The sequence below is a fragment of the Heptranchias perlo genome, chromosome 19 (genome assembly GCF_035084215.1).
Source record: "Heptranchias perlo isolate sHepPer1 chromosome 19, sHepPer1.hap1, whole genome shotgun sequence".
In the NCBI taxonomy this organism is placed as follows: Eukaryota; Metazoa; Chordata; class Chondrichthyes; order Hexanchiformes; family Hexanchidae; genus Heptranchias; species Heptranchias perlo.
In genome coordinates, this window is record NC_090343.1 from 6,530,528 (window position 1) to 6,541,028 (window position 10,501).

At 42.3% G+C, this 10,501-nt stretch overlaps 1 protein-coding gene across 1 annotated transcript in view; it reads left to right on the top strand.

Annotated features, from left to right (window-relative positions):
• sdc4 (syndecan 4) overlaps window positions 1–9,581 on the top strand; it is a 34,208-nt gene extending 24,627 nt beyond the window's left edge. Inside the window, exons 3-5 of the mRNA XM_068000230.1 lie at window positions 2,263–2,291; window positions 3,451–3,643; window positions 4,913–9,581. Of these exons, the coding sequence (XP_067856331.1) occupies window positions 2,263–2,291; window positions 3,451–3,643; window positions 4,913–5,064 (374 nt within the window). The 3' untranslated portion in view covers window positions 5,065–9,581. The remainder of the gene's footprint in view (window positions 1–2,262; window positions 2,292–3,450; window positions 3,644–4,912) is intronic.
• Window positions 9,582–10,501: the final 920 nt, after the last annotated feature.

Here is a 10,501-nt window from a genome sequence, read left to right on the forward strand (position 1 = left end):
CACATTGTGTATTCTGTAATCATTTTTGTAGCTGTTCCTTCCTAAAGATGTAGCGTTTGTATATTTTTCTTTTCCCCCTCTTCCTCAGACCCATTGCTTGTAAATCATGTGCAGTCAAATTCTCACTATAGAAGCTGCTGTACAATTCCATCCAGGCCTACCTGGAGGTGTGTGCTGCTGTCTGTCTATATTGGAATCAATCTTTTAGTGAACAAGCCATTTGTTTGAGGCCCAGAACTTCACACCAGCCTGGAATCCACATGTTGCTGGACACTGAGCTCTCATTGGCCTGCAGCTACAGTGCCCAGGCTGGACCTGGTCAACTGAACAATTGACGTTGATTAAGATGAAGGGGCACCTGAAATGGCCAGATTTCAGAGTGGAAACGTCATTCCCAATTGGCTCAGAATGGCTTTTTTTTTTTCAGACACTTGACTGAACAATGCAAACACAAATTTCCCCTTTTTAAAAAGAATTTCATGTTTAACTAAATTGAGCAAAACAACCTTTGAATACAGTAACTTCATTAATGAACAGTGAATGCTTTGCAATCTCATGAGTAGAGCCAGAAGTGGAAGCTTGGCAGGGGAGGGAAGAGGTGCTTTCCAACCTGTGGTTGAGGTGTTGGAATTAGGAAAGTCTTCTGGATTTCTATTTTTTAATCTTCATTTCGTCCTGCTCCCCGCCCCCCCGGCGTGCTCTCACAAGGCAGTCATGTGCAGTAACAAGTAGCTGCTGGAAGAGGAAGTGGTTTGAGCGAGGGAATGCAAGCTTAGCTGCTGAGCCGAGACTACAACTTCCTGAGTTACTGTAAGCTCTAACTGCGGGGGGTTTCCCCTCTGGGCTGTCTTGCCCGCTGACACTGCATTTACCGCTTTTCCTCCCCCTCCTTGTTTCAACTACATTCGAGCAACACCAGAGCGGGGTGGAAATTCCAACCCGTGAGTGGAAAGGCCCCACAAAAGGCTCGTTTGTGATGTTATCAGTGTTGAAGCTCATTTAACTTTTTCTCATGGCTGGTGCACCTTCTGAGGGGGTGTTGGTGGCAGTGTTAAGTAAAGTTCCAATAACTTTTTAACCACACGTTTGACAGCCCATATATGTCCCTCCTCTTGTTCATAAGTTATGAAAGGTTAGCTACAATTGTCAGCAGCAGCCACCCTCTTCCACAACCCTTAACTGCATGTCAGACGCAGAATGAAAGGACAGAACTCTCATTTATATATTACTGTTCATAACCTCAACATTCCAAAGAGCTCTACAGCCAATTAAATACTTTTTGAAGTGTAATCATTTGTAATGGTGGGAAATGCAGCAGCTAATTTTGTGCACAGCAAGGTCCCACAATCAGCAATGGGATAATCTGTTTTCTTTGTGATGTTGGTTGAGGGATAAATATTGGCCCAGGACACTGGGGTGAACCCCACCCCCCCTCCCACCTGATCTTTTATGCCCACTTGAGAGGGCAAACAGCCTCAGTTAACATCTCATGCAAAAGACTGCACCTCCAACAACACAGCACTCCCTCAGTACTGCACTGGGAGTGTCAGCCTAGATTATGTGCTCATGTCTCTGGAGTGGGATTCGAACCCACAACCTTAGCACTCCAAAGTGAGAGTGCTACCCACTGAGCCACAGCTGATATGGGAAGCAAAGTGAGCTACAAAATTCTGGACAGTCTGACTAAGATAATATTGTACAATAACATTTGCATTGATATCGTGCCATATCAGTGAATTTTTTTTGAGTGCAGTAGCCATTGTGTAGAACACCATTCAGGTGTATGGCTTTCTCAGACAAGCACTGATCCCACATCAATATGTGGAAGTATTATTTGCCCCACAGTCAAACCAGTGTTGTCCTGACCAACCAGAATTGCAATAGGCTTTTGCCATTTGCCAGCACAAAACTGACACTCGAGTATTGAAATAATGGACAGATCATTACACTTAATTGTCTTCACAAACTATTGATGCCAACCTAATTCTGGGTTAATCGTCTCTTGGGGGACACTGCTCAATGCTAGTGAAAGGTGAGAGGCCTCTCGAACAATCTCTCTTCCTGTGAGTAGTCCCATTGATTCCCTGCATTTTGTTCTTGCCTCATGTGATTATCCTGCACATGTCTCATCCCATAAAACATCAGGGATGTGATCCTGTGTTTTCTTGAGGGAGCAGGAGTGTCGAGCCCATTCGGACTTTGAAAATTGTGATCGTTAACCTGAAGATGATTGCTAACAATTTTTTTTCCTTTAATTTCCAGATGAGGATGAAGAACCAATCGATGATGAGGTGAGATGCTCCATTATAACATTCTTTATTAACCATAACCAGGATTCTTATGATTTTCATGGGATGTGCTTGTTGCACAAAATGCAACGTGAAGTCAGTAGAGCCCAATAGTGAGAACACAGGACAGATAGTTGACTAACCAGAGTTGGGAGACCAGTTGTCTTTACAAAGCATTGATGAACTTCACAAGATCCTTCCCCCCCACCCACCCCCCAACCCAAACTTTGCAGAACTTAATGTGGGCTGGTGCAAAACGTAGTGGGCCAAACCATTGAGGGTCATAGCACAGAAAGAGCCATTTGGCCCTTTTTGACTCTGCCAGCTGTTTGCTAGAGCTGCCCAAAGCTAATCCCACTGCCCTGTTCTTTCCCCGTAGCATTGTTGCACAAAGCTGACACTACAGTGACCAAGGTCAAGGTGTTGGCACCAATAAACGGTAGTCTGACTGGAGCACAATGGGGCTGTTGCAATATTCTGTGATCCGACTAAAAGTAGCTAAGTGAATGCGCCCCACGATGTGTTGCTGAGCCACGCTGCTCAGGAAGATCTCCTCTTTACATAAAATGTACAGCTCAAACAGGCCATTTGGCCCAACTGGCCAATGCAGGTGTTTATGCTCCACACGAGCCGCCTCCCACCCCTCTTCATCTCGCCCTATCAGCATATCCTTCTATTCCTTTCTCCCTCGTGTACTTATCTAGCTTCTCCTTTAAATATATTTGCTATTCGCCTCAACTACTCCTTGTGGTAGTGAGTTCCACCCACTGGGTAAAGAAGTTTCTCCTGAATTCCCTATGGGATTTATATCTTGTATTGAGGGCCCCTATTCCCCATCTGGGCTGACTTAGGCCAGAATCTCAGATGGGGTGGTAATAGGGTGGTGACAATTGGGGTCAGTGCCTGGGTTGGGGGTGGTGGTGGTGGTGGAGGAGTGAGAGAAGCAAACCGTTACCAGGGCTTTCAACTCCTAATTGCCATCCAGTGACGACTGCTGGTGAGCAGTAGGGATTTGGGGTGTAAAGTCCTGGCAAGAAGTTGACGCCCAGAGCCCAGCGGAGCCATTTTTTAAAATAAACAAAAAAACGGGCAGTCAGAATTTTGGGATGGGGAAGAGAGCAAAGGACTAAATGTAATGGAACTGTTGTTGACTTGTTCTTAGGATAATGAAATAGAGAAGCCGATTAACGAAGGTGACGAGGATTCAACTGATGACGTGGAGGACCACATTACAAACAATGAGGTGCAGCCAAACAAGAATGCCCCTCAACAGGACAACGACGTCATCGACAACAGGGTCGCCATGGCGAGCACGAACAACAGCAGTGTTTTTGAGAGCACAGAGATGCTTGCAGGTACGTGATTGAGTCCGACATGCATTCAGCGTCCTGTGCAAATGTCTAAAATCCGCCCCTCCCCCCCCCCACTACCAAAAAAAAGCCCTATTACACATTATACAGCACAGAAACAGGTCATTCAGCCCAACTGGTCCATGCCGGTGTTTATGCTGCACATGCACCTCCCCCTTGTGAATTATGTTCAATAGTCCTATACTCCTCATTGTCCAAGTGAGATAACTTGTTCGCTTCAACTGTATCCCTATTTTTTTAAGTCTGAGAAGGTCGTGGGTTCAGGATCCATTCTGGAAACTTAGTACATCATCCAGGTTGATGCTCCAGTGTCTGCACTATTCGAAGGACACTGACTGTACTGCCAAAGTAACTGGTTGTGCGTGAAATGCTTTGTGGTGGTTGAGATGTGATGAGGTGCTAGATAAATACCAGGCCTTTTTTTTTTGAAACTACACTCTGTCTTGCATTTATATAGGGCCATAATCTCACTTCTCAAATGCCACCAAGCATTTTGCATTGCACTTTTTTTTATTTAGGCAGTCTCTGCAGCAATTTTGTGCACAGCAATGAGGTGAAATGTAACTGAAATTGGCCGATGTGAGCAGAAGCTAATAGTAGGATCTCTAGAACCAGTCCAGACAACATGTTAACAAAGAACAGATCAGGGATGGTGCTGAGAACCTTCCTGGTCAGTCCACACTAGACCGTGCACTTACCAATTAAACCAAAGCAGACTTGAATTGATGGTTTAATGGAAGGGTTCCTGCCCATATTGTTATGTTCTCTTAACTAAGTATCAGTTGTGGTTCAGAGCGCGCTCAACTGAGGTCAGAAGGTCGTGGGTTCGAGCCCCACTCCAGAGACTTGAGCACAAAATCTAGGCTGACATTCCCAGTGCCAGTACTGAGGGAGTGCTGTGCTATTGGGAGAGGCCGGCTTTCAAATGAGATGTTAAACTGAGGCCCCCCCCCCTAGGGTGGACTATTGGGAGAAGAGCTGGGGAGTTCTCCTCAGTGTCCTGGTCAACATTTATCCCTCAACCAATATCACAGATTTCCCAGTCATTTGCTGTTTGTGGGAGCTTGCTGTGCACAAATTGGCAAAGTTCGTACATTACAACAGTGCCTACCCTTCAAAAGTAATTCGTTGGGACATCCTGAGGTCGTGAAAGGTGCTGTCTAAATACAAGTTCTTTTGACTGAGGAATGTTGGGAGCTCTAAAGCTGTAAAACCACTAACTAACTAACCAACCAACTCTCTCTCTATTTGCAGCAATGATTGCTGGCGGTACTATCGGCCTCCTGTTCGCCATCCTCCTCATCCTGCTGCTCGTTTACCGCATGAGGAAGAAGGATGAAGGTAGCTACGACCTGAGCAAAAAACCAATCTACAAGAAGGCGCCAACCACCGAATTTTACGCATAAACCTCACCGGACACCTGAGCTTCTGAACAACAGACTTTATATTCTCCAAGAGCTTCCGCCATAAGACAAAAGTCGAGCGAAATTCCACAACTAGTTTAAAACCTCTGTTTTTTAATATATATACATGCAGTGTGCATATCTTTTTTTAAAAGAGAAGCCCGCCTATAACTGGGGGAAAAAAAATGTTCCCGTCTAACCCAGATTAAAAGATTTAAAGTTTCGAGTGGCTGGGTCTAGCCAAAAAAAACTGTCGTCCATTATTGCCCGAGATGAATATTTCGACTAAGATCTGTTAAGAGGGGGAGGCCAAGAAAGGATTCTGCAGTCCTGATATTTCCCATCCCTGAAATGGTGGTGGGGTGACTTTCTTCAAAGTTTTTTTTTGTTCCCAGTCTGTCTGGTGAGGGCTGTTACTGATTTCCAATGCCACTCGCAGGTGGGAAAATCCGTGGGATTGCCCTTTGCTTTCCTGTAAACCTGCTGACTTTAAACACTAATCGCTAACAAAAGATAGTGAAAATTACAACAGCCCTTTTTTAAGAACTGAAATTGCATTTCTACCTTTTTTCAAAAAATGATTATTTTTGTTCTATTCCAAAAGTTTAAATATCAGACTGCTCACAAGTTAATCTCTCCTTTCTCTGTGCACAAAATGGTTTTTATTTTTCACCTCCTTTCTTCTCCTCCCCCTGGGACAAATAAATTTGGTATTTTTTTAAAAATGGGTTAGAGACATACTTATTCAGATTGTTACCTTTTTTGTAATATTTTATTACAAATACTAACAACATACAACTATGTTCCTATAACATCGCCAATGAAAATCCTGTAGAACCAGTTCTAACTAAAATTTCATGCTTTTTTAAAAAAAAAATTAATTTATCTTTCTTAAAATATTTTAATTGCTTTTTCTTGTTTCATTTATTTCAAGGTGTGATTTTTTAAAAAATGTTTCAGATGAATGATGTGTTTAATTCTAGGATGATGTATCCGTCTGCCATTTACTTTGTAAACGATATGACAATATTACAGTTAAGTTTCATACTGGAACAGTTACCGTTTTTTTTAGTAGTCAGTGCATCGCAGGATAATGTAGGTCAGTCACTCTGCAGAGGGATAGAGTAAAAGATTTTTCTCTGATTTAAGAGGATTTTTTTTGTTTGTTTTTTTAAAATTTAACCCAGTTCCTGAAAATGCCCACTTTTTTAACATCCTGAGGATGTCACTATACTGCCAGCACATAGCAGCTGTACAGTCTCTACTGTTCATTCACTTAGTGCTGAGTTTGACCTAAGCCCTTGTTGCTAGGAGACTCTCTCTCGACATTCTATGCAAGAAACGTGCAAAAGTCAAACACTTGATCAGTTCAAGTTCCCATTCCTGGGTACTTGAAGTTTTTTTTTCTTTATCATTGTTTTGTACACTAATTTTCACCCACAAGTAGTCAGAATATCCAACTCTTCTGTTGCATAAACTGTAGTAGTGTGAAGGCCTCAGGCTTTGCTGTTCTTTTTAAAAAGAACACATTATTGACATAAATGAACATTGGCATTATTCCCTTCAAGTCAGCATGCTTGATAATAAGATCCCATGACAATTAGAATGATTCCTTTAAAAAGCTGTCTCAAAAGTCGTTTTTTTTTGGTTTAAAAATAAAATAACCAGAACCAAAGTTTTTAAATTCAGCTCTCTGGTTGTTTGCCATCAGAAGACTGTTGGGGAAGGAACTTGAGTTAAATCTTCCAATGCCTCAGAATATATACACACACTGTTTTATAGACTACAAAGAGTAATCGGAGAGCAATTTATGGATTAAATTATTGTTTTATAAATAAAGGAATCTTTTCTCTTGTACTTGCATGTGTGTAGCTGTTGGATCCTGTGATGTAGAAAGGGTTGGACATTAATGTTCTCGAGCTCATTTCAATAGTAATGCCATTGAATGCAAAAACACTAAAATGTTCCCTTCCACTCTCCTGTGGAAAAGTTTGTATTTGAGGCCCAAGTAAGTGGCTTGAGTTTTTAGAAGGTGTTGTAATGGCTTCTTGAAATTACAGACCCCAGGTAGGCTTTCAATTGGTGTTCTGCAAATCCACCACCCTGCTTCCACTTGAGGCCAAAATGCATTAAGTCCAGCATGTTGGTGCCAGCACTGTTGGGAGGCTGGAATGGTTCCTTTTTTTTCGTTTGGATCGCGCAAGAACAATGAAAACTTTTAAAAAGGAAAGTCTCCTGAAACGACAGCTTGCATTTAATATGGAGCCTTTAATGTGGAGTAAAAATGTCCCAAGGCACTTCACCGGGGTATTGAGACAAAAATTGATACCAAGCCACTTTAGGAGACATTAGGATGGGTGATTAAAAGAATAGGTTTTAAGGAGTGTCTTAAAGGAGGAGAGGCAGACAGATTTCGGGAAGAAATTTCAGAGCTTAGGACCTAGACAATTGCTTATACCAAAAGTGAGGGCACACTTTTTGCTTTGTTAAATAGTTTATTTTAACAGTGTTGAGGAAAAGGTACGTTTGGGGCCTTCTCTTGACCAACTTGGTCAACCAGGCCCATTCAATTCACTACCACCTTTTGATAATCCTGTGGGAGGGGGATGGGATTCCTTCAATAGGCTTTTGGGCAAAAGTGAGTCCTTCAGAACAGCATTTGATAAATTACCAATCTTGTCAAATTTTGCAGAGGCCTTTTAATAATTCAGTTGAAGCCTGTAGGATTCTACACTGTATATGGGGTGCTTGCATTGTAATGTTTGGTAAATACTGTTTAAAATTAGATGAAAATGGAATCATAAGTGACTTTCTTTAGCACATTTAAAAAAAAAAAAAAAAAAAATTTTTGAAGGTTGCCTCTGTGGCAATGTGAGTTGCTTGGGTTTGCCAGGCAAATAACGGGGAGATGGTGGATTTCAAGTCTTTCTCAAAAAGGTTTGAGTTTAAGGAGCTGCCACTTTATAATGAGAGCTGTCCAGTGTCCTAGATATCTGTTTTAATAGTGATTTGTTTTGTCCTGGGCCTCCATTTTGAGGGTTCCTTCAATTGAGCCAATGCTATTTGTGTAGCATTTGTGGCCAAGATAAAATGACCCAACACACTGCTCTATCTTTTTGTACCTGTTTACCTACCCAGTAAATGGGATTGAATATTCTTAAAGTTTTCTTTTTCCCTCTTGGGACTATGCATCTGTCTCAAAACAGTTTTCAAAGTGCTCGCATACTTGTATGTGAAGAACAGACCCAGGTACAAGTCTCTATAAAAATATAAAGATAGTATAATTTTTTTTCAATAAAACTATATATTTTGGTACATAAAGAATTATAAAGTGATTCTTTGGATTAATATTGGTGTAAATACTACTAGCAGCATTCTTTACTGCTGCTTGATTTTGGGAGTGGTTTAAAACCTTGGAGTCTCCCAACACAAACTCCAATGGTTCCTCCCCTGCACATTGCAGCCAATCAATGGTTGCCGAGGTGCAGTCTTGGCGTTGTTACGTTGTATACAGCCCTTGGTGCTATTACACAAATGGAAAGTGTCATAAAATAGAACAGGAGAGAGGTTCAAGCATTGTGCTTTGTAAAATTATTTTTTTAAATATAAATTGGGCCTTGAAGTGAGATTTCCTTCCTCAGCACATGGGTATGCTGAGACTGAGCATTGTTTTTACTTCAAATAACCTCAGGATATGAAGCTGTGGGCTTAGATTTCAGGTCTTTGTGTAGGGGGAGCTTCCTACGCTGTGTTGTATGTTGCTACCCATTTGTTGGAGAAATGAAAATTGCTCGTGAGCTGGGAATGGTTGTGAATACAGAGCCTCTGGTCCTTCCCTGTTGTGCAGTCTTCCCAAGGATCTGTACTCTAAGCTCTTGCTTTGTACGGGTAGAAAATGGTACCTCGTGAGTTGGGGGAGAAAGAGAGCTAAACTGTAGAGGCTTTGGGCTGTCATCCCAACCTCCTTTTGGTATTTGTGGGGCTGGAGGGAAGCACCATTGCTCCCGGTTAGTATCTTGTGCCAGTATTGGTGTGGTACTTGGCCTTCCTAGACAATGGATGCAATATCAGTTCCAATATGAGTGTTGGCACTCTGACTGCCGGTAGTCTTTATACATGCAGAATCTGCACGGGTCTAGTCCGTCTCGTGATCCACGTGGTAATTCCCAGATACCCGGGGGAGCAATTTTAACCTATCTCACGGATCGGGTGGAATGCCCGTTTTACACCCTGCCCAATATTGCTCTTCTTTGAACTTAATCGACAGTAAAATCAGGCAGGGTGTAATACCAGCATTGCACCCGATCCCGACGGGCAGGTTAGGTTAAAATTACCCCCCTTAATGTTCTAAATTGTCTTAACACCAGTGGAAAAGATGTAACTTGTCTTCCTGTTGACTAATTATTTTGTCTATGGAGAAAAAAAAAAGTAATTTGCTATTTTCAGATCTGTATATATTATGTTTTAATTTGTTCTGTTGCTGGATGTATTATGTATAATAAAACATTATCTTTACACAAGCAGGAATATTAAGATCTTTTCTTGAGCAGTTAGAAAGAAGGAAGACGTACATTTATATAACAGCTTTCACAACGTCAGGATGTCCCAAAGCCAATGAAGTATCTTTGAAGTGTAGTCACTGTTGTCACATTTCCAACATTACAACCAATTTGCGCACAGCAAGCTCCCACAAACAGCAATGTGATAATGACCAGATAATTTTTTGTGTTGATTGAGGGATAAGTATTGGCCAGAACACCAGGGAGAAGTCCCCTGCTCTTCAAACTAGTGTCATGGGATTTCTTACATCCATCTGAGGGCAGACGGGGCCTCGGTTTAATGTCTCAGCCGCAAGACGGCATCTCCGATAGTGCAGCACTCCCTCAGTATTGCACTGGGAGCGTCAGCCTAGATTTCGTGCTCAAACCTGTGGAGTGAAGCCTGAATCCCTCCTGACGAAGCAGCAAATCATACTATCATTGAATGAAGGCTGATACTGAGATGAACATTAATGGTAGATAGTTATCTGATTAATTTTAACATGCTTTTCTCATCGTGAACATTTTTGTCAAAACCGTCAGTGGGGGAACTCCGTGTCTCTGTGAAAGAGCTGAATTTGTATACGCAGGCAGAAGGTCATTGAGGGGGCAGCACTGGTCTGCGATGGTGTCTCTGCAGATATCGGCCTGGCAACGCCTCGATTTTAAAATTCTCAACCTTGTTTACAAATCCCTCTATGGCCTCGCCCCCTCCTTATCTCCGAAAACGCCTACAACCCTCCGAGATCTCTGCACTCCTCCAATTCTGGCCTCTTGCACATCCCCCATTTTAATCTCTCTATCATTGGTGGCCGTGCCTTCAGCTGCCTCGGCCCTAAGCTCTGGAATTACCTCCCTAATCCTCTCCGCCTCAATACTGCGAAGCTCCTTAAAACCTCCCT